General features: G+C 45.8%; 1 protein-coding gene across 1 annotated transcript; it reads left to right on the plus strand.

The window, feature by feature from the left end:
- Window positions 1-6,923: 6,923 nt before the first annotated feature.
- Window positions 6,924-25,989, plus strand: SPACA6 (sperm acrosome associated 6). The gene is made up of 9 exons (XM_077932154.1): window positions 6,924-9,549; window positions 10,396-10,473; window positions 14,706-14,774; window positions 16,416-16,439; window positions 16,551-16,628; window positions 17,534-17,637; window positions 20,378-20,534; window positions 23,431-23,677; window positions 25,817-25,989. The coding sequence occupies exons 1-9, from the start codon at window positions 9,357-9,359 to the stop codon at window positions 25,851-25,853; spliced, it is 987 nt and encodes a 328-aa protein (XP_077788280.1). The 5' UTR covers window positions 6,924-9,356; the 3' UTR covers window positions 25,854-25,989.
- Window positions 25,990-26,406: the final 417 nt, after the last annotated feature.

Consider the following 26,406-nt stretch of genomic DNA (forward strand, 5'->3'; position numbering starts at 1 on the left):
ATTGGCTGAGGGAGCCCGTGTACAGCTTCCGGGTCATGTGGCCAGCATGACTAAGCCGCTTCTGGCGAACCAGAGCAGCACACAGAAACGCCATTTACCTTCCCGCCTATTTATCTACTTGCACTTTGACGTGCTTTCAAACTGCTAGGTGGGCAGGAGCAGGGACCGAGCAACGGGAGCTCACCCCGTCGCGGGGATTCGAACCACCGATCTTCTGATTGGCAAGTCCTAGGTTCTGTGGTTTAAACCACAGTGCCACCCACGTCCCTGTTCCTTTATTACATGTGGTATAATACCAAGAATGACAAAGTACTCATGGTTGGGTACACGGACTAATCCTTTCACACATATGTGGGCAACCCACAGGCAGTCATCAGAGGTCCCATGTGGCCCACTCAGGTGTTCAAGTTGCCCCCAGCTGCCAAACTTGTGCATGCAAAAGGCCTCCCTGCCCTTCTCAGTACTGCTCCATCCCTGTTTTACTTGGACCTCTGCCATTGTTTAAAACCACCATTTTCCTCTCAGTGTTGCTCCACTAGCACTTTCCACAAACTTCTACCATTATTTAAAACAACTACTTTTTCTTCTTTCCAGTGTAGCTCCCTATCACTGCACTCCCAACCTTCCCCTCTTCCGTTCCGTAGCTGCCTCTTGTGGGATAGATAAAGCAGATAAAGCATGTGTAGCCCTCAAATATTCCATAGTACTTACTCAAACCTCTGCTCCTGTTCGAAAGTGCCACTTCCTCTCATTTTTCTCCATCCCAGCTTTAGTCAAACTTAACCCTGTTGTTTTAAAACACCACTTTCCCCTGCTTAGTGTCCTCCCTCCCTTGCCATGGCCACTGCTCTTGTGCAACCTGCCTTCAATCTTGCTCCACGATCCTGCCCCTGACTTCATCCAAATCCAAGATTGTGATGAGGTACGACATCCTTACATTTTTATTATAGAGGGAGATATGACTTGTTACTTCAAGCTAAACTGTGGGAGGCTGGTTGTTGTTGTTTTGGTTTTTTTACACCTTCCCCACCCAAGGGAGCAGGTTTGACAGGTGTCTCTGTGCCTTTAAGGCTCCTCAGAGGGAGACACCATCAAATGACTGATCCCCTCTATCTCAGCAACATCGGGGGTCCACCATCCCACCTCAAGAAGAAACTGAACAGGAGGACGGTAGGGTCACTTTAGCAAAACCTGATGTTGTGTGTTTTTCTGTGACATTAAAGAACATGCTATCCAGCCCTCTGTTTTTCATATAGCCTGCCGTATCCCAAGGACTCTGTGTAAGTAATAGGGGTAAGTTTGAAAAGAAATTGGAATATGCAACCGACAGTGCTAGTGAGCTCTTGTCATGCTCCATTTTAATGTTACATGGCAAAGGTGAATGATTTGCTAGTGGTATGGAGACCTTCACTCAAGTGTGAGGTCTGTTAATCGCATAGACAAGACATGTGGTCTGTGCTTTCAGAGAGTGCAACACAGCCTACAGCTAGCTGGCTGCACGTTCTGCTGTTGCAATTCAAGTGACATATCAAATCCATGAACGGTCATTTTTCCTAAACAGGAGGATGGATGGTAAAGTTCATACCTGCTGCCTGTCTTCTGCAGGTTGCCCTTCTCAGTTATCCTGGAGAAGTGATACAGGCGAGGCAGCACAGGTGGGGCAACCCTATTTCCAGTGGGTGATTCTAGGTGGTTGTCTAGGGCAGCACTTTTGGTGCAGCAGCCGCAGGCTGAAACCCTTTTCCACTAGTAAAAAGGTAAAGGGACCCCTGACCATAGGTCCAGTCACGGATGACTGGGGTTGCGGCATTCATCTCGCTTTACTGACTGAGGGAGCCGGCGTACAGCTTCTGGGTCTTGTGGCCAGCATGACTAAACCGCTTCTGGCGAACCAGAGCAGCGCACAGAAACGCTGTTTACCTTCCCGCCGGAGCGGTACCTTTTTATCTACTTGCACTTTGACGTGCTTTCGAACTGCAAGGTTGGCAGAAGCAGGGACCGAGCAACGGGAGCTCACCCTATCGTGGGGATTCGAACCTCTGATCGGTAGGCCCTAGGCTCTGTGGTTTAGACCACAACACAACCGTGTCCCTTTCCCACTGGCACCTCTCTACATATGCTTTTACAGTCTGAGGCCAGCAGAGGGCAATATCTGAATGGAGTAGCATCCAAGGAAGTATCATCCAAGCAAGATCCCTCGAGGGTCCAGCAGCTGTAATGTTAAGTGAGAAATCCTTGGGACCCAAAGTCTGGTCTGATGCTGTTGTTTTTAAGCAGTGTTCAAGCGGTCCTTTGCTATATTTCCATCCCAGCTTTTAATGCAGATGTTCCCAAAGTGAACAGTTTGAAAACAGCAGTAATGAAAGTGGGCTTTCAGGATGAGAAGCAGCATATGGAAAGGAGAGATCTGTCACATGTCCCAGGGGATATAATGGACACTATTCATAAGGTGCTCGCGGGCAGCTGCAGATTGTACAGTGCTCTTTATTGAAATGAGCTGGGATTTTCCTGCTAGACAATGTGGGAGCTCATTGGTGGGGGAAGTGCCATTTCCCCGCACAAGAGAAGTGCCAACTTCAGGTGTGGAGCAGGTAGGTGTGGCAGCTGGCTCTGCTGCATCAGCTGAATAATGACCACTACGTTGAAGTCACATGTTTCCGCAACTATTAAGGGCGGCACATTACGCTTGTGGGAAATAATGGCCCATCAGGGCTACCGTTCATTCCAGCTTTCTTCAGCCTAGTGCCCTCCAGAATGCTTGGGCTTTCTGGGTGGGGTTGATGGGGGCTGTATACCAAAACAGCTGGGGGGCACCAGGTTGTCAATGCTTTTTTGCTGACACTGAGTGAAGGGGAATGGAAGATAACCACACTTGAAAAGGTGCCCGGTTTCTGCTGATAATAAAGTTCAATTTCAGTGTTGAATAATTACACACTCCTTAAAAGTGGCTTCTTTAAACCTTTGATTTATTGCCTCTGGTGCCTAAAACAACAACAACAACAACACACCTTTCAGAAACACTTCTATTCAAGTTGCCTCTGGGTATGTTTGAAGCACCTTTGTAAAAAGAGTGCTTCCTTGCCTGTCTTGAGTAAGGTGTGGAATCTGGTTTTTATGCTAAAGTCTACCTGCCCTAGCATGGGAGAGCCTTCACACTGTCTTATCTGAAAGGTAGTATTTTGTATACAGTCACTGCATGCTGCTTTGGGGGCGGGGGAGGGAGGCATTAATCCTATGTGATTACTGGTTGCACACAGCGACAGCAAACACATACACTGGCAACTACCAACCTGTCTCTTCTGCCTTCGCACCCTCTTCATTCAGACAGCTGACCAAAACTGATAAAATTCTGGCTTGGACCCCCCAATTTTGCCTGGGTTGCAAAAGCAGTCCCTAGAATTACTTTTGTCCAGCCCTAGCCTCAACTTGATGCCCTCCAACTACAACTCCCATCATTTCTGGTCATTGGGAGTTGTAATCCAACAACATCTGGAGGGCACCACATTGGGAAAGACTACCTTAGGGTAGCACTGAACTGGCACTATAAGGGGGGAAACTCCCTCCTATAGCAGCAGCAAGGAACCTGCCATTCCCAAGAGCCACATATCCCTTCTGAGCAACTTTTCAGAGTTTGAGGACAGATTTTAGCTAGGCAAACACACTCGGTGTGAGGAGTGTGGGCCTAGGGAAAGTGGGACTGGCATTGGGCCTCTAGTGGAGGAACCCGCGCCCTCCTGAGGGTCCAAGCAGCCCTTGCTCAAGCAGACCTGAAAGACCCAGGAGCAGAAACGTACCACCACCAAGTTTAAGAAATGAGCCGTTTAAAGCACCTTGCAAAAAGCAAATTGCCACTGGGTTTTTACGGCTGGGTTTTTAACACACACAGGAAAGAAGTTAAAAATGTCTGGTGGGAGTGCATTGAAGGAGCTGGCATTTGGACCAAGTGCGAAACCAGCCGCAGAAATGGAGGCAGGGCAGAAGGACATGCAGATTGGGAACTGAGTCTTGAGGGTCCAAGGCTGAGCTCGCCTTGCAGATCAGTGTTCTCATTCGTTCTCTTATCGATTTAGCTGTCATGGGCAAGAGCACCTTCTGCCTTCTCTGCTTCTCCCTCTCCTCCCTGTTTAAAGGACATATTCTCAGCTTCAAGCTGAGCTGTCTGGTTTCCATGGAGACAGAGGTCTGAGGCCTACAGATCCCTCCTCTCTCCCATTACGGCTTTCCACTCTTCCACATTCTCTCTCTCTGCCTCCCCCCTTTTCCGCCTGTCACGATGCCAAGAAAAGCAATAACTGTATAGACAGAAGGTGCCAACAATGCGGCACCTTCCGTCTTGCCAGGGGGAGTCGTCTCATTCTCTCTCAGCGTCTTTGTTTCAGCAAATGGTCTGGTGCTTTTACCAGCACGCTTAAGACGGGGGTCCTGTTGGCCACAATGAACAGGTACCTGTGGGGAACAGGTGTGTGAACAATAAAACCATTGTCCAGCCCAGCCCATCCAATTCTGGGTCCCCATAGTGTCTTAACGGCAATTTTTAAAAAATACGTGCAAAATCGCCTAAAAGTATGAAAACTTAGGGATGGTTTCCAACTAACACGTCCTGTCAGAACAAGGATTTATGCTTGGACAGCAGAACTTCCCCTGTGCACCCCTAAATCTGTTCTATGGGTCTCCCCAACCCTCTGGATGAGATTGGTGAAGATAGGGAAAGGGGGAATGTTCCATTGCATAAGAGTAAATCCTTGACCTTTTTCTCCAAAAGACTAAAATAGATGCCAGACACACCTTGCTAGAATTCCACAGACCCAAAGCACCCAAACAGGGCTAGTCTGTAGGGCAGCACCTGCTTCCCAAAAACAAATGCCAGGCCCTCGGGGTTTCCTTAAGCTTAAGGCCTCCGTCACCTTCGCTGGCTAAAGTCTAACCGCTCAGCTGTTTCTCTTCGGCCCTCTTTCAAGCATATCAGATGTGCACTGTAGCTAGGAGCCACCAGCCACTGATAGTCGTGGAAGAAATGTCTGGCTATAGAAAAGCCAAGAGAAAGCAAGATTTTGCTTATCCAAAAAGAACAAATGCAACAGGTTATAGAAATGTGAAACCAAGCTGCAAGGCTACATATACATTATGTTTTTATATATGTTGGAAGCCTCCCAGAGTGACTGGGGCAACCTAGTCAAATGGGTGGAATGATATGATGATGATGATTATGATTATGCAGATCAGCACTTCCCAAGGATTGGGCAGAGTCTAGATCAGGGGTCGGCAAACATTTTCAGCAGGGGGCCAGTCTGCTGTCCCTCAGACCTTGTGGGGGGCCGGACTATATGGGGGTGGGGGAATGAACGAATTCCTTTGCCCCACAAATAACCCAGAGATGCATTTTAAATAAAAGCACACATTCTACTCATGTAAAAACATGCTGATTCCTGGACCATCCGCGGCCCAGATTTAGAAGGCGATTGGGCCGGATCTGGCCCCTGGGCCTTAGTTTGCCTACTCATGGTCTAGATCAGGGGTCTGCAACCTTTAAGACAAAAAGAGCCGTTTCCGAAGGGAAAAAAACTGGGAGCCGCAAAACTCGTCACTATAAAAATAACTTTTTTGTCACTTTTTATTATTATTTCTTTGTTTGACCCCTCAGAATTACTCCTCCTCATAGAAATAAACGTTAAATTAACAAGTTACCATTTTTTGTTTGTGTGTTCTTCACTCCCCTTCAAAACAGTGACCAGCGTACATGCCCCTTACAATGTAGCGGGCAGGCGGGAAGGTGACGGGACAGTGCGTGACTAATGCACGCACCGCCCCCATGCGACGTCACAGCCAGTACAGCACCCGCCACAGTGGGGAGTGTTGGGACGCACAATGCGCCTCCTCCCCTCGCTAGTATCTGCCCCGGAGCCGCGGCAAAGGTGTAAAAGAGCCACATGCGGCTCCGGAGCCGCGGGTTGCAGACCCCTGGTCTAGATGCTTAGTTATGCCCATGGAATACCTCGTGAGTATCTGGCAGGTGAAACACTCCATGCTCAGAGCACTGAGAGGTCACAAATACAGCCAAATTTCATGCAAATAAATGGTCACATTTGCTTGCTTAGCAAATAGAAAGAAGTAGTCCTCTGTGTTTTTTTGTTTTGTTTTTTTACAACGGCGCTGCCAGGGCTAATGTGTGATCAAATGGGTGGTATCCAAATTCTCAGGCTTTTGTTTTGCTTGGCAGAGAGTGTGTGAGGGGAGACTGTTAAGCCCAAGGACTCTTGAGAAGGGATTTGAGAGAGATAACTTGAAGAGATAACCTGGGAGGAAGGAAGTTTCAGGCACAGAGAAGGAGAACGAAGATGCACATTGTTTTAAGAGCATGAGATATGTATCGGGAAGGTTTCTGAATGTTTTATCATGTTTTTATATACGTTGGAAGCTTCCCAGTGTGGCTGAGGGCACCCCAGTAAGATGTGTGGGGTATAAACAGTAAAATTATCATGGAAGGGGGTGTCCCTATTTTCATCGGAGAAATGTTGGAGGGTATGGGTGGAACATAACCATGGTGGTTATCATGTCTCATAGGAATATAGGAAGCCATCACATACCAAGTCAGACCAGTGGTCTAGCTGGCTTGATATTGTCTGCACTGACTGGCAGAAGCTCTCTGGGGTTTCTCTTGGGCTGCCTCCAGCTCTGCCTGACGAGAGCAGAGGTTAAACCTGGGACGTTCTGCATGCCAAGCAGATGTTCTGCCCTTGAGCTATGGCATTGCCTGTTGTCTTTCCTCTAAAACGTCCCAAAATTTACCTTTCTTTGTCCCCTTGATAATTTTGGCTGCGATTTGCTGAACTGGCTTCAGCTCTGTGATGCCATTTTAGTAGTGAGGGATCTTTGTTACTGACAACTTGATCCTTACCTCTCTCTCCCCGTCCACTCCCCCTCCCCCCCGACCTCTTTCTTCTTAATGTGTGGATGTGCTGAACCAAAGGTGACACATGGGCATAGCCAGAATTTTTGATTTTTTAGTAAATCAAAGAAGTTGTTGAGCATTTATTCGGAAATCACAGGTAAAAAATACCCCGTAAATAGGACATTGGGGGGGGGGGGGGAAGGCTTCTGCTGGGGGGTGGGGCAGAACCTCATATAAATAAGTACAGTGGTACCTCAGGTTACATACACTTCAGGTTACATACGCTTCAGGTTACAGACTCCGCTAACCCAGAAAAAGTGCTTCAGATTCAGAACTTTGCTTCAGGATGAGAACAGAAATCGTGCTTCGGCGGCGCGGCAGCAGCAGGAGACCCCATTAGCTAAAGTGGTGCTTCAGGTTAAGAACAGTTTCAGGTTAAGAACGGACCTCCGGAACGAATGAAGTACTTAACCCGAGGTGCCACTGTACTTTCAGTACTTTTCAATAATATTTGTGGATCTAGAGAAGGCAGCTGCGCCCCCAGGGTTATGCCCATGAAAGTTAAACTGTTCCAGGAGCTCTTCAAACGCCATCTTGGCAGTCAAAATAACCTCACAATTAATTGGTAGTTGTTTGTAACCATGAGCTCATATATGTTTATATTCACTCGCTTTGATGTGGGTTAATTGGCTTTGCTTTGATGCTATCCTTATCTGTGGGCTTGGAGTGCTGAGCTTTGAGCCCAGAAAGTGGAACTCTCTGTAAGATTGGGTATTTGCCATCTAAGGCCTCATCTGGTCAGGTGGAGTGATGAGAAGTCCTGGCCAAAGTGCTATTTGCCGCTTTGTGTTTATAGAATTATAGAGTTGGAAGGGGGGACGAGGGTCATCTAGTCTGACCACCTGCGATGCAAGAATCTTTCACTCGACGTGGGGCTCGAACCCACCATCTTGGGATTCATGCCCTACTTCTTTCGTATACCTGCACCCAGCCACACCTACGAACCTCCCTTTGGGCCTGTGGTTCAGAACAGTTGATGGGAAGTTGAACAACCAACCTGAGTTTGCACTTCTCCAAAGTTTGCAAGTCAGTTTTTGAAAGTTTAAACACATCAAAATGTGCATTTTGAGAGGGGAAAAAATATTAATAATAGTAATAATTTATTATTTATACCCCACCCATCTGGCTGGGTTTCCTCAGCCACTCTGGGCAGCTTGCAACAGAATATTAAAAACACGATAAATTTACAAATACATACTTAATCACACATATAAATGCAGAGTTGCTTTTAAATTCAGGCTGATTTTTTAAACAACAAGAAGCATACAGAGAAGCCGTTGGTTTGGGTCCACCTTCAGAGCAAAAGAAAACAAGCTTGCTCTGTCTTCCATGTGACAGCCCTTTAAATATTTCTTCTTTAAAAATCTTCTTTTCCAGGCTAAACATAGCCAACTCCAGGCTAAACATACCCAACTCCCACAACCTCATAACCCTTGATTCCTTCCAAACCCTTGATCATCTCTGTCACCCTCTGCACACATCTCAGCTTGTCGATATCCATCTTAAATTGTGGCGCCCAGAACTGAACATGGTTGGATGGCTTGTATGATTTAGTTGAGATTCCTGCATTGCAGGGGTTTGGACCAGAAGGCCCTTGGGACCCCTTCCAACTGTACAATGCTAGGATTCTGTGAAAAGGAAGTCTAGTCAGACGGTGAAAAGAAGCAAAAAGCCAGTGCAGCAGTTTTAAAGAGGAATGTATTCTATGGCCTGAATGCAGAGAAATGCAACTATTTCAAACACGAATCATTGTGGGTAAAATTGTGTAAGATGGACGAATGGTCTGATTCAACATAAGGAAACCTCTGAGGTGCCTGCATTTGTTTTGTTTTTACTTCAGAGTAGTTTATTTATTTTATATTATCTCCTCTCATTTATGAATCACTTCCCATGAAACACCCTGAAGCAATTTAACAGCGATATCGTCAACAAGAAAAAACATATGTATAAAACAATTTCAGATCCAATACATGAATGGACAGGGATTTTTAAAAAGGTCTTTAGCAGGTGATGGAAGCTTTAGCTGAGATCCCTGCATGGCAGGGGGTTGGACTAGATGACCCTTGGGGTCCCTTCCAATTCTACAATTTATGATTCCAAAGGGTAGATGCCACCACACTAAAAGCCTACTGCCTACATTATACGTGCTGGTGAGATGGTATCAGCAGCAAGCCTTCTCTTGCAGAGCACAGTGGTTGGTTGGGTACATATGAATGGGTGATGCAATATTTTAGGTGCAAAGACCTTTGACCCTCCGTGGTCCCTTCTTGGAGCTACCCTTCTGCATGGGAGCCATGGAATCACAACCAGCTCTGTGGACCTCCCTTATGACATCACTGGAGAGTTCTTTTCTTGGGTGTGGTTCTTCTCCAGCAGCTTCCTATCCCCACTCAGAAGGCTGGACATAATGCCTACCATACATTTCCTGCTCCTCTGGCTAGCCCTTTGTGCACAGGCCACAGCTTGCCTCCTCTGCTTCACCACCCAACGAAAACGTGCCCGCGTCTGCCAACACTTCTTTGGCCACCGGGTTTCCCAGCATGGGAACTGCCTACCGATTATGGAAAGGGCCTTTGCGCGTTTCGCCAAAACCCAGGTGGGTGAGTGCCGTCCAATTGAGCACTGGACCAAAATGGAGGCGGTCGCACATACCACCTGCCCCCAATGTGCAATGTTCAGTGTGCATGCTTATGGGTGCTTATAGGATTCCCCGATCGCAGTTGTTTGACTTGAGTTTTCAGGGGTTCAGCTATTTTCGCTGAAGGTCCGCAACCAGAAATATGTTAAGCGGATCTTAACAGACAGGGCCATAGCTTGTCAGTTATCCCAGTGCTGCCAGCCAGTGTCAGCGATATTGAGCTAAATGGAACGATGGTCTGGCTCGATACAAGGTAGCTGCCTAAGTTCTTTGGATAGCTATCTGAAAGCATAGGCAAATGTGACCAACTTGGCCAGGCAACGGGGCTATTGTAGATGATGCCAGGCAAAGGAATATGTGGAGGAAATGCCGCAACTGTGGTGCCACCACAGAGAAGGCCCTTTCTCTGGTGGCCACCGGCTTCTCCTCCAAAGGTGGGCTGACCTGGAGAAAAGCTTTCAGGTGAAGATCTGAATAGATTGGCAGGTTCATAAGGGAACAGGTAGCCCTGGAGATATTTTTTTGCTTGGTTCTCCAGCTTGTGTTTGGCTCCCTGACATAGCAGATGCCATTCGCCACCCTCACACTGTGCTCCTGAGCTCTGCCCCTACCCAGGATCATAGAATTTGTAGACTAGGAAGGGACCACAAGGGTCATCTAGTCCAACCCCTTGCAATGCAGAAATATTTTGCCCAGCGTAGGTCTCGAACCCATGACCCTGAGATTAAGATTCTCATGCTCTTCCATCGGAGCTACAATGGAAAATGGACCAGGCCCTTCAACAGCTTCCTATCATCTTCTTTCCAAGATGCATCCGAAATCGAGAAGCTGAAGGACATATTTGGCAGAATGATCTTTTTCCTGGAGGAGAAAAGCATGGCGAAGGGTGGGTATAGACTCTCCCATCTTCTGCACAGAACTCTGCATATTTAATTGGAATTATCACCCACGCTTTCCCAAGGTCTCACAGTTGCTAGTAGGAATGTTCTATTTTTTATTTATTTTTTAAAAATATTTTTATTTAATTTTTTTAAAAAATAATATAAACCTACAACAGAAAAACAATTCAAGATCCAAATATCGAGATTAATCTGAATCTCTTGACTCCCCCCCCCCATCCCTTCCATGGGTCCTAGTGATAATATTTACAACTACATACCACTACCGTCCAAGTTCTATCCTTCCAAATTATCCATACTTTCCGTTAATTTACCAGTGTGGTTAAAATCCTGCTATTTTTTTAACCTGCTTACAGTGGTTTTGTCAATAAATTGTAAACTTCCTATTCCTTTTTTAAAGCTCTTGCCCTCTTGATTTCTGAGCTTCCCAGTTAATTTTGCCATTTCCGCATAGTCCATCAACTTGGTTTGCCATTCTCTGGTTGGGGTTGTTTCTTCCTTCCATCTCTGAGCTAGTGGCATCCGTGCGGCTGTTGTCGCATACGTGAACAGTCTTCTCTGGTCCTTTGGTAGCTTGGTACTTGTAATTCCCAATAAGAAGGCTTCTGGATTTTTGTTAAACGGCTAGTGGGAATGTTCTAGAAGAGTAAAGGTAGAGGTAAAGGACCCCTGGACGGTTATGTCCAGTCAAAGGCAACTATGGGGTTGCGGCGCTCATCTCACTTTCTGGCCGGGGGAGCCAGCGTTTGTCCACAGACAGCTTTCTGAGTTATGTGGCCAGCATGACTAAGCCACTTCTGGTGCAACAGAACACTGTGACGGAAACCAGAGCGCACAGAAACACCATTTACCTTCCCACCACAGCAGTACCTATTTATCTACTTGCACTGGCATGCTTTTGAACTGCTAGGTTGGTAGGAGCTGGGACAGAACAATGGGAGCTCACTCTGTCACAGGGATTTGAACCGCTGACCTTCCGATCGGCAAGCCCAAGAGGCTCAGTGGTTTAGACCACAGCACCACCACCCACAGCGTCCATGGATCCTTTACCTTTTTTCCCCTCTAGAAGAGTAGCCATGCCACGGCGCCCACAGCACGTCGTAGAACATAGAATTCAGCCATGCCCTAAAGGTCACATCCGCACCATAGCTCCCCCCAAACAAGAATCCTGGGAACTGCAGTTCATCCTCTCACAATGCTGCCATTCTCAGCATCCTATTGTTCCCAGGATTGGGGTAGAGGCTATTGTGCGGATGATGGCAGAAGCCTTCTTGAATTAGAGCCTATTTTCTCTTCGCGTGACCAGTGAATTAGCTTTAGTGCAGGACTGGATAACCTGTAGGCCTTTCTTTGGACTACAGGTCCCATTACTCCTGACCCTTGGCCACACCATCTAGGCCTGATGGGATTTATAGTCCCACAGCATCCCCATCTCTGCACAGAATCCAGCATTTGCCCATCTGATGGATCTTGGGCTGCCACTCGCATCAGTCCCAGCCCAACTGGGCAGTGCTGTTTGGGCTTGATGGTACGAAACAAAGGCGAGGAACCCTTTTTCAGTGTGAGGACTGCATTCTGTTCTGCGCAACCATCTGAGACCTAGTGATATGCAGGGCCTGAAGCAAAAGCAGGCAGAACAACTAATACAATGTTTACCTTTCTTCAGCATGAACACATCCTCTTTATCTTCCATCCAGGCAAGCAAAATGTACTATCAAAGTCAAATGACACATTACAGCCAGGCAAAGTCACATAGGGGAGACTTCCTAGAGGTCTGCATTTGGCCCCTGATCCAGAGGTTTGCCACCACTGGTCTAAAACATCTGGGCAGCACTAAGTTGGGGGAAGGCTGATCAAGTAAATAAACTTTTCTGCCACGAAAAATTTCCTGTAGTGTTAAGTCTAAACTTTACATGTCAATACAGAACTCTCTCTTTTAAAAAAATTGTGTGTGCCCTCTGCTCCCATGGACTTGGGAGCATGTCCTACTGATTTCAATGGGGGCATACTCTCAGGTAAGGCAGCACAATATCGGACCCATAATTGCTTTCAAGGGTTCATGTCTCTTAAAGGTTTTGCAATATAAAAAGCAAATTGGGGGTTTAAATGGTTCCACGAGGGCACTGTGAGGGAGAGGGTAAGGCAGAAAATAAGCCAGGTCTGTCACTTTGTAGAATCAGTGCTTTTTTTGGGGGGGTGCATGCCCCTAAACATTTTGTGAATCTAAGTTTGGCCTCGTTGAGGGGCAGTATTTCAACATGAGTAGGAAAATGAGAGTACCCCTAAAAAATTTTTTTTCGGAGAAAAAAAAGCACGGTGTAGAATAATTCTCAGCTGCTTAATCTTTAAATTGATTTCAGGCTACATAAATATGCATATCAGAAAAGAACAGTGGTTCTAAAGAGGGGGGAAATCTTCTCGTTTGTGCTTCATTGGGTGCCCATTTCCATAGCTCCAAAAACGAGAACATAAATCTGCCTTAAAATGTGGACCTAATTCACGTGTACAGATAAACTTTTGGGAAGAATTGCTGTTGTTTAAATGCAACCACATCTCACCATAGCAGGGGAAATTCTGAAAAGGTTAGCCATGTGCCTGCTCAGTCCGCAGCCTGGGAAGCTGGCTGTTGTTAGGCAACTTCAAGGTCCCTACTCTCCTTTCCCAGAGTTCTTTATCTGTAAAAGCACATAACTAAACTGTGGAATTCACTATCCCACGGGAGTCAGCGATGGCCACAAACGCACAATACATTTAAAACATAAATATAAATACATTGCATGATTATACCAAAAAAACCCAGAACAAAGCAGACCCCATAACAGCCACAGGAAGGTTTGTTGTGGTGCACTAGTAACAAAACAACACCATTTTAGTTTACCAAAAGCCAGCTGGCGGTAAGGAGGGGAGATAAGCCCTTCCTTAGCGCCCAAAATATGTCAGCAGTGGCAGTGCTGCAACCCTAACAAAAGAAAATAAAATCCATTTTTTAAAAAACCCCACCTGTCCCATGTATGGAGAACAAGAAATTATTCTGAATATTTAAGGTAGGAAAGGTGATTAGACGTTGAAATCATAAAATTATATAATTGTAGAGGTGGAAGGGACCCTAAAGGTTGTTTTGTTCAATCCCCTGCAATGCAGGAATCACAGCTAAAGAATCCATGACAGATGGCCACCCAACCTCTGCTTAAAAGCCTCCAAGGAAGGAGAGTCCACAACCTCCCGAGGGAGACGGTTCTACCACTGAACAGCTCCTACCATCAGAAAGATTTCCCTGATGTTTAGTCAGAATCTCCTTTCTGGTAACTTGAAGCCATTGGTTGGAGTCCTACTTTCCAGAGCAGAAGGAAACAGGCTTGTTCCCTCTTCCGTGGGACAGCCCTTGAGATGTTTGATGGTGGCTATCATATCTCCTCTCAGTCTCCTCTTTTCCAGGCTGAACATTCAAGGGAAGGAAATATGTGGTGGGGCTTAGGAAAGATGCTTCCATGTACAGTAAGATTGGCCAGTTTCTTGGCTCTAAGGGACAGGGAGAGTAGAATGGATCCTGCATTGGCCAAAGAGTGCTTCTCGAGTCTGGAGTTCTCCATAGGTTTTGGATTACGGCTCCCATTACCCATGCCGCCTGGGGCTGATGGGAGTTGTTGTTGTTCTGAACTGCAGGCCCAAAGTGCAAACTCAGGTTGCCTGCTAAACTTCTGATACACTGTTCTGAATCACAGACCCAAAGTTGGGTTTGTGGGGGTGGTTGGGTACAGGGATGTCAGAAACATCAGAGCAATCAGTTCCAGTGCTTTATTAAAGAAGGTGCAGACTTACAGCAAATCAGCCTGCCAGGTATCCCAGCCTTTACAGACTGCGAGACGGACACTGCAGCAAGGCGATGGCTTGTCCCATGCAAACAATCATACATTCTTTATACACAAGGCATCGTAGGTCACTTGGGCCAGCTGTTCCCATAAGGGCATAGGTGGCAAACAACCCGAATCTTGCAGATAGTTCCCTTTCTGGGCTCAGAGCCCAGCATCCCAAGCCCACAGATAAGGATAGCATCAAAGCAAGCCAATTAGCCTGTATCAAAGCAAGTGAATAGCAACATGTACAGTATGAGCTCACGATTACGACAACTACCCATTAATTGTGGGGTTATTTTGACTGCCTTTTGGGCCTTTTGCATCCAAAGGAATAACTTGACACCCTTCTCCATCTGCCCTCATAGTGCCTTATCCCCTGGCAGTTAAAGAAGCTGAGACGCAGGTTGAAAAAGAGATGGCACAGCTCAAAGCAGGTAATGCAGAGATATAACTGGACGCGGGGCAAAGGTGCTGTCTTAAAGCTGCCTGTTCCCTCTTTGGAGTCCGCAAACATTGCTCCCTCCACCACACAGCCTCCTTTTCTATCTCCAACTTGAAGATAGCTTTGCATCCGTGACTAACTGAGCATAGGTTTTGTCTGGCTGGGTGCATTATCATGTGGCTGGGAAAATGCAAGTATATCTCCTCTTGTATGTCTCACAATATTTTGCTGATGTCTCAGCCTTTATTGTGGCTATTAGATGCGATAGCTAAATCAGGCTTGTAAACAAGCCCATAGAAGTTACTAGCCTGTGGAAATATTTACCAGAGGATGTCCAGACAGCTCCACCAGCCTGTTGCGTTTCCATGCTAGGCATGGAAAAAGGTGCTGGAGTTGCTTTGCTATTACTTGGACAATCTTAATAGGGGTTTCAATGAATTCATGGAGATTGAAGGCTATCAGTGGCTCCAGCTATGTTCTCCATCCACTGTTGGAGACAATATATGAATACCATTTGGTGGAAATCACAAATGCAGAGAGCACTGTTGCACTCAGATCCTGCTGGTGAGCTTCCCATAGGCATCTGGTTGGCCAGAATAGGATGCTGGACTAGGTGGGCCATTGGCCTGATCCAGCAGTTTCCTTCTGGCAACCCACTTGGTTTTACACTGGACAAGAGGAAAAATAGAACGCTCCATTGCTTTTCCTCCTCCGTCACCTCCTCACTCACTTGCATGGAATTCATTCTTGCTTACCACTACCAGGCTAGTGCTTAATTACAAGGCTGAATAGACCCAGAAGTTTCTGAGACTGTGTACAATGGAATAACGATTGCTCTGGGGCAAACAACAGGAGAGGTTTTCATGTCCAGCGCATGGGCTTCACAGAAGTATCTGGTTGATTGCTGGGGTTGAAGTGGGGATGTGATTTGGGCTGGCCCTGCCCTGCAGCAGAGTTGAAGTAGCCAGAAGCGGTTTAGCCAGATAGATAAAGACAGGAAGTGGTGCCTGAGTGATATAATAAGACTTTTTAATGGGTTGACCCTTGAGGGGAGGGCATTCGGACTCCTCTTCATGTGGTAAATGTTTGAATAGAATCAAAGGCTAGATGGACCTTTGTTCTGACCCAGCAGGGTTGATAGGTTCTTCTACAAGAAGGCTGGCTTACCCACAGCCCTCCAGAAGTTGTTGGTCTCCAACTCCAACCAGCCCCAGCCAGCATGGAGGATGGGAATTTGTAGCCCAGCTATGTTTGGATGCCTACAGATTCTCCACCCATACGTTCATCCAATACAAAAGCTCAAGGCGGCTTGCAAAATTGCAATAAAAAATAAATTTAAAAATGGGTAATAGATGAGAGCTGGCGTGGTGTGCTGAACCAGGACCTGGGAGATCAGGGAGATCAAGTCCCCTATTCAGTCATGAAGTCCACGGGGCAACCACAGATCAGTCACTGTCTCAGGTTCAACCTACCTCACAGGGTTGTTGTGAGAATAAAATGGGGGTGGGGAGAGAAGCATGGACGACACCTCAGTTTAACTCCTTGGATGACAGGTCAGATAATAATAACAAAAATAATTTTAAATGTAATAAACAAGCAAACAAATAATGCAATTTCCTCTCCTCCTGTACAGCTCCAGCCTGCATCCCACCGTGTGGTGAGTGCCAAAACCTACCCCTTTCCTAGCCTATCCCGTTGCCCCTCCGTTCCAGCTTCCCTCCCTGGCTTCTGCATCTATTCCCATCTCACTCTTTCATCTTCCTCCCAGGGTTCCAGAAAGAGGCTCGCCAATACCGATGCTCGTCTTGCACCATGGTGGACTGCTCGCTGCCCATCGATTGCCCGAGTACATCCCTCTTGGTTCTTCCTTGATTTTCGGGGTCAGGGATATTTGCTGGCCCAGGTGGTGGAAAGATTCTGTGCCAACCGTACCAAGAAGGAACTTGCACTGAGAGCTATGGAAACCACAGAGATGTGGGAGGGGAGAATTGTAGAATTGTAGAGTTGGAAGGATAAGGAAAGGCTATAGCTTCGTGGTAAGACACATGCTTTGCATACCAAAAAATCGTGGGTTCAATCCCTGGCATTTAATTCCTGGTATCTGAAGAAGTGTGCATGCACACGAAAGCTCACACCAATAACAAACTTAGTTGGTCTCTAAGGTGCTACTGGAAGGAATTTTTTTATTTTGTTTTGGCATTTGCAGATAGGGAGGGGGAGGGGGCTCCTGTCTGAAACCCCTAAAGAGCTACTGACTAAAGCTTTGATGGAGTTTCAGGGGGGCTTCCTATGTTCCACATTGCCCTGGTGAATGATGCGCATCAAATTGGGCTCACAGCTTAATAGGAGACTTATGTCGTGTGCATTTCAGGGGCGTTGGACTAGAGGACCCTTGGGAATGGTTCTATGATGATTCCATACCTGTGTTAAGTACATTTGAAGTATGTTCTTTCGCTCAGAAGAATTCTGGGCACTGTAGTTTGTGACCGCTGGGAACTGAAACTCCATGAGGAGCAAACTATCTATTATTGATGTCTTAAACTGGTATACTGACCTTCGTCTGTAGATCTCAGGGCAGTTGACAACATCTTTTGAATGTGCTTTAAAGGGATAGTGCGTACAAGGCCACAATGTTTCTGAGCACCATCTAGGATGAGAAATTTCCCCAATCTGACTTACTCTGCTGAAAAATATATCAATTTGATTTTTTCTCCTCCCCGCTCCCCAATTCCTCATCTCCCAACCTCCCAGTTCAGGATGTGCATAAATCTGAAGGGGACGTGACACTTCTCAGCTGCGGAGTTAAGTTTGAGATTCCTGAAGACGCAACCTTCCGATGGAAATTTGCCAAGGAAGTAAGTGGTTCTTGGGTGGTTGAAACAGAGCCCTCCTCGCTAAACCCCCTGCTTGTGAGGTAGCTCTATACCAGAAGATTAAATGCTCCTCACAGTGTCCCTTGTTCAAAGGTGCTTTGAGCAAGGTTTTTGCTGCAAAAAAACCACAAAACTTTGACTCAGGTTTGGAGGGGACCCCAGATTTTGGGGTTCATAGTTGATGAAGCCATTCTTAGGGCTTTCCTTAATTCCAAGTGTGTCTCCACCGATTTGTGGTGTAGTCCTGCAAATCTTCATTCAAAAGAAATAACACAAAATCCAATGCAAGTCTAACGGTTTGGAGCCCTCACTGCAAGGAGGAGTGTGTTCCTGAGGAGGGGTGAGAATGCTTTTGTGTATGTGTAAGTAGCCCAATAATATATATACTCACACAGCAGAATAGCGCTCAGTCTGCAAAGAGGATCATCCCCTGGCAGCTGAAACTGACTGGTCTCAAGACAGTCTTGAAAGTGACTCTGAAACCGACCAAGAAGTCTGGTATCGTTTCATAGAACCCGTGCCAGATTTACGTATAAGCTAAACAAGCTATAGCTTAGGGCCCCCCAAAAAATTAAAGAAAAAACCTGGATGTACATTTCCAAAATATAAGACAAAAACAAATAAAATAAAACCTACATACAGCAACAGTGTTGTGTAGGCTCCTATTTGTTATGTGCAAATGGTTTTAGATACCTATTAGGTCCATAAATTACCATATAGCATATATTCAACAGAAAAAACAGAGGCAATTTGTTGTTGACAAAGGACAGCTGGACATATAAAGGGCCTCATTACCTTCAGTAGCTTAGGGCATGGGTAGGCAAACTATGGCCCGAGGGCTGTATCTGGCCCAATCTTGCGGACAGTCCAGGAATCAGTGTGTTTTTACGTGAGTAGAATGTGTCCTTCTATTTAAAATGCATCTCATTCATCCCCCCCCAAAAAAATATAGTCTGGCCCCTCACAAGGTCTGAGAGACAGTGTACCGGCCCCCTGCTGAAAAAGTTTGCAGACCCCTGGCTTAGGGCCTCATCAAACCAAAACCCGGCCCTGCATAGAACCACCATGTATTTCTAGACACAATGCATCTGTGATCCCTAGATGCAAGCAGCAACAATAAGCCATCGCTATCAAGGTCAAGGGGCCCCTGTTTACTTGCAAAGACACCTGGCTTCCTGCTTGTTGGGAACAGGAACATCGGTGTACTTTTTCTGTGGCCTTGCAAGCCTGCACAGATAGTCCTTGGACATTCTGTAATCTGCACAAGCGATCGCAAGCTCTCAGAATACAGTTTAAAGGCTACGGCAAGGATGAGAAACCTCCCCCCCACCCAGCTGGAGGTCCACATTGACTTCTGAGCAGGCTTCTGGAGCTACTGGTCAGTGGGGACAAAGGCAGGTGCGGACAGAGCGAGAAAGGCAAATTTTGTGCTTGTGCAGGAGGCTCGTTCCTACACACACCCTTCCCTTTCTTTAATCCAGGAAAGCAAAAGGCATTATCAGAGTTGAAGGACACATTCCAGCCGAGCAAAAAATGCTCAGGGAGGATGCTATGCAGGAACAGCAGATGTGGCCTGGGGAGAGGGAGGGTGGAGAGAGGCGAGTTTTGGAAGCCAAACAGAGAATCTCAGAGGGTAGTATTTGACCCGCAGACCCCTAACCGCCCCGCCCCGGCTTGAGGTTCCCTGCTCCTGATCTAAGGGATGGGGCAATGTTTGTGTGCCTGAAGGTGGAACTTGAAAAGACACACACACACACACACACACACACACACACACACACACGGTTTTTCTCCTTGAGAAAATAATCTATACAGGTCCCCCTATATTCCATCACCCAGGGAGAAAGACAGATTCGCTTAAGATGGGGGGGGGGAGTGGGGGGGGAGTGTTTGATTTTGAACAGAGAAATGGCTGGAGCCTCCACACTAGACAATCTGCAGCAACCTACAGCTAGTTTGCCTGGCAAAATAAATTCCTCAGGAGAGCTGGGTGTGGGTGCAAAATCGTGCAACTACACACTATTGGGTTACATTCGACTAACTTTTACTCAGAGTTGGACCCATCTGAATGAACGGGTCTCATTGGGTCATGGCCATTACTTACAACGGGTCCTCTCAGAATGAAAGTTAGCTGACTGCAGTTCCTCCTTGACAAGAAGGTTCTCCACACCTGGGTGCAAAAAAAAGTGTTCAGAGGATCCACCAGGATTCGCCTCCATCCAGGTAAGAATCTGAGGAAACACCTGAGGGAGAAGAGTCGCAGCATGGCTGCTTTACGTCATTAAAAACAGTCATAAGCATGACTGCATGAGAGGCACACCGTATTCAGAGTCATTTTTGTCCTATCCCTTTATTGTTGTTACCATCGATTTATCATGAATCCTCTAAACCGCTGTCTGAAAGCAATTTACATAAGCAAGATACACAAAAAGCAGCTACAAATGTGAAAACAACAAATATATTTAAAATGAGTCCAAAATCCTAACAAGGAGAGACCCATTCAACCATCTGGGAAAGGCTGTCAGAAGAAAAATGTCCTCGATTGTTTTAGAAGGTGTACTGATAGTGACACCTGTCATATCTCAGCAGAAATGTTATTCCACAGCACAGGGGCAGCCACAGTAAAGGCCCTGCTCTGAGTTAATGCTTAGGACTTGTACCACTTACATTTCCCTCCCTTCCTTCTCTCACCCCTCTTCTCTTTCCACTTCTCCACCTGCAGATCAGAACCAACAAAGTTTTCCTCTTCCAAGACCTGAACTTTGGGTTCAATCCTTCCCTCCTTATCCGCCCCACCCTGGGATCCCACCATGGCACTTTCGCCTGCCAGATCGCCGGGGAGGACGGGGTGCTGGTCCGGAAGTTCTTCTACCTCAACGGTGAGGAGTTGGGGCTTGTGGCACAAATAGGCTCCTCAGAAAAGTCCAGTTGTTTTTGGCTGGTGAGGCCTAGACTAGCTTGGGTTACGTCAAAACCACACCATACATTTTAAGCCCGCTTATACCACTTTAAGGGACGCGGGTGGCGCTGTGGGTAAAAGCCTCAGCGCCTAGGGCTTGCCGATTGAAAGGTCGGCGGTTCGAATCCCCGTGGCGGGGTGCGCTCCCGTTGCTCGGTCCCAGCGCCTGCCAACCTAGCAGTTCAAAAGCACCCCCGGGTGCAAGTAGATAAATAGGGACCGCTTACTGGCGGGAAGGTAAACGGCATTTCCGTGTGCAGCTCTGGCTCGCCAGAGCAGCGATGTCACGCTGGCCACGTGACCCGGAAGTGTCTCCGGACAGCGCTGGCCCTCGGCCTCTTAAGTGAGATGGGCGCACAACCCTAGAGTCTGTCAAGACTGGCCTGTACAGGCAGGGGTACCTTTACCTTTTTATACCACTTTAACCAGCCATGGATTCCACCAAGGAATCTTGGGAACTGTAGCTTGCCCTTTGCCAAGCTACAATTCCCAGCCACACTTCCCAAGTTCCCCCCAAATACGAGACATCCCATTTTCTCATGTGAGATCTCGGCAGTCATTTTGGGTGCCGTGCTCTCACCCCCCCCCCCAAAAAAACCCATTTTGGGGGGGGGGGTGAGAGCAAGGTACAGATCACATGACTCACCCAGGAGTCCCAGTTTAGGGTGTGTGTTTTTTAAAGAAATGGACGTTTTGGAGTAGTCTTCATAATCTACAGTTTCTTCTTGGGAAGCAATGGCTGTGAAAGTAGCATAAGAGTAGTTCAAGGCTCACCTTTTTGCCCTGGCTGTTGACACTTGAGAGCTATACAGTGGTACCTCAGGTTACAGACACTTCAGGTTACAGACTCTGCTAACCCAGAAATAGTACCTCAGGTTAAGAACTTTGCTTCAGGATGAGAACAGAAACTGTGCGGCAGTGGCACAGCAGCAGCAGGAGGCCCCATTAGCTAAAGTGGTGCTTCAGGTTAAGAACAGTTTCAGGTTAAGAATGGACCTCCGGAACGAATTAAGTACATAACCAGAGGTAGCACTGTATATACTTGGGGGACCCACCTTATTTCTGCGACTGCAAGTTGCTTAAAATTGTTTTAAATATTGTGCTTTAACCTGCCCTGGGACCTCAAGGTGAAGGGCAAATTAACAAACAAACAATTAATGCATGGAGTGGACGTGACCTTTTCTTATACAGTGGTACCTCTGGTTACAAACTTAATTTGTTCTGGAGGTCCGTTCTCAACCTGAAACCGTTCTTAACCTGAGACACCACTTTAGCTAATGGGGCCTCCCGCTGCCACCACACAATTTCTGTTCTCATCCTGAGGTAAAGTTCTTAACCCGAGGTACTACTTCAGAGTTAGCGGAGTCTGTAACCCGAGGTGTTTGTAACCCGAGGTACCACTGTACCTGGGCCTGGAGGCAAATGTGGGGCCCAGTCAAATGATGTCGCAGCAATAATATACAAAGGTAAAGCTTTCCCCATCACTGTGTGCTTGGGATTTTTGATTATTTCCTGCGCATGTGTAACCCGTCCTTCCTCCAAAGGTTTCAGGATGTGGTCATCCTGCCCTTTATCTGAAATGGATAAGGCTGAAAGGCAGTGAGTGCTCCAAGGTCATCTGGCAAGAGTTTCATGCCTGAGTGGGGGTTTTTTTGAGCCTGACTCTCTCCCCTTTCCTTTTTGTGTGGGTGGGTGATTTCAACCAGAATTGCTCCATCAAAAAGCATTTGCTCATCAAAAAAGCCTTTTATTTGGCTCTCCCCATTCTTGATCGTGTGCCCTGAGCACTGCACCCTGATGCTGCTAGGGGCAGAAAGCCAGACTTTCTTTAAAAAAATAAAAAAATAATGACTTTTTTTTTTTTAATGGTTGCATTTTTGCCTGTTGCTCAACTATTAAACAGACAGGATTTTCATTCCCTAAAAACTGGCAACCACGGACTAAATAGCAACACGTTGAATTTGCCACGTCAAATTGGTACAAAAAGCCCTTAACAGAACTGGCCTTTTGACAATTGCCATGTAAAGTTCATCCTACACTTGCAAGAAACTGATCCTTCACTATGGCAGTGTCCTTTGGTACTCCCTGCTCATTTATATTAGGCAGGTGTTATTGCAGTCTTCTTTTCAGTGACTGCTAAAAACTTTTGTGCTTAAGCAAGCCTGCCCAGACATATCAATCTGGCATGTGTGTGTTTTTATACTGTTTATTTATTTATTTTTAACTCCTGGTTTTCTTTTTATAGCATCATAGAATTCTAGGAAAGGGACCCGAGGGTCATCTAGTCCAACCCCCTGCGATACAGGAATCTTCAATGACAGAACCATTTAGCCATTTAAGGCCAACCTTTTCCCTAATGCATTATTTTATTGGTAATTTAATGTGCGTTTTGTGCTTTGTGTAAACCGCTTAGAGGCTTTTGACAACTAAGCAGTAAATCCAGTGCATTGTTAACCCGTGGAACTCCCTGCCACAGGAGTCAGGGATGGCCACCGACTTGGATGGCTTTAAAAGAGGGTTAGACAAAGTCGTGGAGGGAGAAGCCCATCAATGGTTACCAGCCGCGATGTCAGCATTCTGCCTTCATGGTCTGAGGCAATAATGCTTCTGAATGCTAGCTGCTGTGAATCACAAGTAGGGTGAGAACAGTTGCGCTCAGGTCCTCTAGGCATCTGGTTGTCCACTGTAAGGGCAGGATGCTGGACCACTCGCCTGACCCAGCAAAGTTCCTCATATGTTCTCAAATAAGATATAGCAAGGTTGGTCTTTCAATGGCGGTTTGGCTAAGCGGCTTGGATTTTCCCTCTCCTCTGCAGTGACGGAGAAGAGACTTCATCTAGAGAAAGAGTTGCAGGATATGTTCAAAGCCATCTTGAACCCCCCGCCGATGGTAGAGGTTGCGGGCGAAACATGGGGAGAGGAGGTGCAGACCAACCTAACCGACTCAGAGATGCCCTCCTTGGAAGAGATTCTCTCTGGGCCAGACTTCCTCCACAAGAAGGTCGTCGTCTTCCTCATCGTAGGGATAGCCATGCTCTCAACGTTGGCCACTATGATAGCAATGTGAGTTTCCTTGCAGTTCTTCCTGCACAGAGGGCTGGGATTCCAAAATAAAGCGACTTGCTTTATTTTATCTCGCATTCGGTTCACCTCATTTTACATATAAAAATGAAAAGTACTGAGTCACCAGTTTCCTTGCCTGGAAAAACCTCAGCTCAGGGGTAGAAGATGTGTTTTGCACATAGAGTTGCCCAAGCTTCAGTCTTTGGGGAGCAACTTCTATAAAAGTAGACAATACTGAAAACAAGATGGACCATGAAAGTAAGAAGATTGCTGTCAGGGTCAGTTTAGTGGCCAATCTCTTTTTTTAAAAAAAAAGATATTTATTAGAATTTTACAACATGAAAAAAGAAAAATACAAAATCAAAATAGATAAAAAACAATTCCATCTTTCCATCACTTTCTTTCATTTGCTTATTTCCCGGACCTCCTCACACCTCCCTTTTTGTATTCCAGTTCGATTTATTAGTTCAGCAAATCCTTCCCCTCTTTGTTTTATCCTAATCTCTAATCTTAAAATAAAGTAACATTAATTTTTTGTCTGTTAATTGTCCATTTTTCCCCCATACTCCTTATAGCGTTATAGCTAAAAACCACATAACTTTTCATCCAACATCATTCTAACATTCATTAATTTTACAATATTTCTGTAGGTAGTCTTTAAATTTCTTCCAATCTTCTTCCACCAACTCTTCTCCCTGGTCTCAGATTCTGCCGGTCATTTCTGCCAAGTTTAGTGGCCAATCTCACAGTGTCTTGTCAATTGATTAAAACTAGTATCTGTTTAATAACCTGCCTTTTAAACCAACTAACTGATTAAATCTAAGGCTGTCACCTGGCTAAATAAATCCAGGGTTGCAAAACTACACCCATTTACCAGGGAGTTAGTCCCACAGAGTAAATCTGCATAGGAAGGCCATTGATCAACGAACTGATTAAATCTGCTCAAATCTGCATATGAGAAACACCCATTTTCAAGGGGGAGAAAAGATCATTCCTGATTTTTTCCAGATAAGGTTGGCATACCCAAAAAAGATGTGTTTGCCTCCCTCCTCACACTCAAGTGGAAGAATGGTGTTCACCATCTCAAGTGTGTTGTAAATAAGTTATATTAAACAGTGCTTTTTTATCCCTGGGGGTACACTTACCCCTAAACGTTTTGTTTAAGTTTGGCCTCATTGAGGGGCAGTATTTCAATATGAGTAGAAAAATGAGAGTACCCCTAAACAATTTTTAAGGAAAAAAAGCCCTGATATTAAAAAATATGATTGAAAAATAAACAAATAAATTCTTAAGACCACATATTTAGTGCCAGGTGTGTGTATGTATATATATATAATGATAGTTCCAACTGTTAAATATATTTTATTTCATTTCATATTACTGCAATAAACAACTCAATAGTAGCCAATTTGTTCAGCATCAGCTACACTTCCTTTGTCATTCAATAAAAAGAAATTTGCTCCCCTGATTTTCAGGTCAGTGGAGTCAAAGTTCTGAAGCAAATAAATAAATAAATGTTTTTCAGACGGATCCATCCATTCATAGTTTTCACCTATTTGAAACCTTACATGCTTAAAACAATTTAAGAACGGGCTTAGGGATGAACAGAGGTAGAGACTCAACCATTCATCCGTCCCTGGTCACATTATATTTGAAACCTTGCATTTTAGAGCAGCTTTTTTTCCACCCAACAGATTTTTATTTTTAGAAGCCTTTTGTATTCCTACATTTTTGCATTTGGAAACCTCAGGTTACTTTTCTCGTCTCTCAAAAAGAGCTGGGTTTTTAAAAATAGTTTGATCTGTTAAACCCTGGAAGTTTAACTACCCCAATTCCCATTGTTAGAGGGAAAAGTTGTCCTTTCAAAATATTTTCCCCATCTTCGGGAGCTGCCAAAAACACATTAAAAAGTGCTCTGTTATGCATGTAGCTCTGCTGGTTAAATTTGGCCGGCTAAACATCCTACACATTTTTTTTGTTTTGAGATTTAAAGGTCCTTTTGAGATCAAGAGCACTTTCTCCCACATAAGAATGCAGCCTTGATTAATCTTATCTCTTAAGCAGCTGCTAAGAGATGTTAGTTTTAAGTATTTGGAACAGCCATTGAACTAAGCATCGACTCTCTGTTTTGCTCCTTAGGACAATTTATCGCTGGGCTACAGACATCAAACTGTGAATTGGGAGGAACTTCACAGAACATTCCTCCCTTCCCCTCTACCAACCCCTTCTTTTTGCTGTGCCTTGGTAAGGACTGTACAATGATGACATCACCATTACCATTACGACACAATTAAAAGAATAATAATAATCCAGGTCACACATTGGAACTTCTAAGGACAAGTTATGAGTTTTGCAATTTGTACTCGGGATAATCTCTCTTCCATTTAATGACGGGGTGGGTGGACTGGTGACTAGCAAAAACTCAAAAGCGTGCATCTGTCTGTCTGTCTGTCTGTCTGTTGTTGTTTGTTTAGGCCTGTCTGAGCCTGTTACAACAAAAGGAAAAAGCACATTGGGTCCTCTCTGGGCTGTTTTAGAGGTTTCTCCCGCACCCATCCCCATTAAGAGGTTTCTCCCCCCCCCCCCCCCCGCTCCAAATTTCTGCAGAGCATAGGGTTGTTCCAAGCCTACTGATATCTCCTTCCTGTTAAGCGAGCAAGGCACTCAAATCTGAAAATGGAGAGATTAGAAGACATAAAATCTACAAGGACAGAGCTGTATTGCAGTAT

Source organism: Podarcis muralis, chromosome 7 (assembly GCF_964188315.1).
Source record: "Podarcis muralis chromosome 7, rPodMur119.hap1.1, whole genome shotgun sequence".
In the NCBI taxonomy this organism is placed as follows: domain Eukaryota; kingdom Metazoa; phylum Chordata; class Lepidosauria; order Squamata; family Lacertidae; genus Podarcis; species Podarcis muralis.

What these genes read in the sequence shown, in the direction of transcription:
- SPACA6 (XM_077932154.1), top strand. Translation starts at nt 9,357, where the DNA reads ATGCCTACCATACATTTCCTGCTCCTCTGGCTAGCCCTTTGTGCACAG. An exon ending in TTTCGCCAAAACCCAGGTGG is followed by an intron (nt 9,550 to 10,395) that starts GTGAGTGCCGTC and finishes CTTCTTTCCAAG; the next exon opens with ATGCATCCGAAATCGAGAAG. An exon ending in TTGGCCACTATGATAGCAAT is followed by an intron (nt 23,678 to 25,816) that starts GTGAGTTTCCTT and finishes TTTGCTCCTTAG; the next exon opens with GACAATTTATCGCTGGGCTA.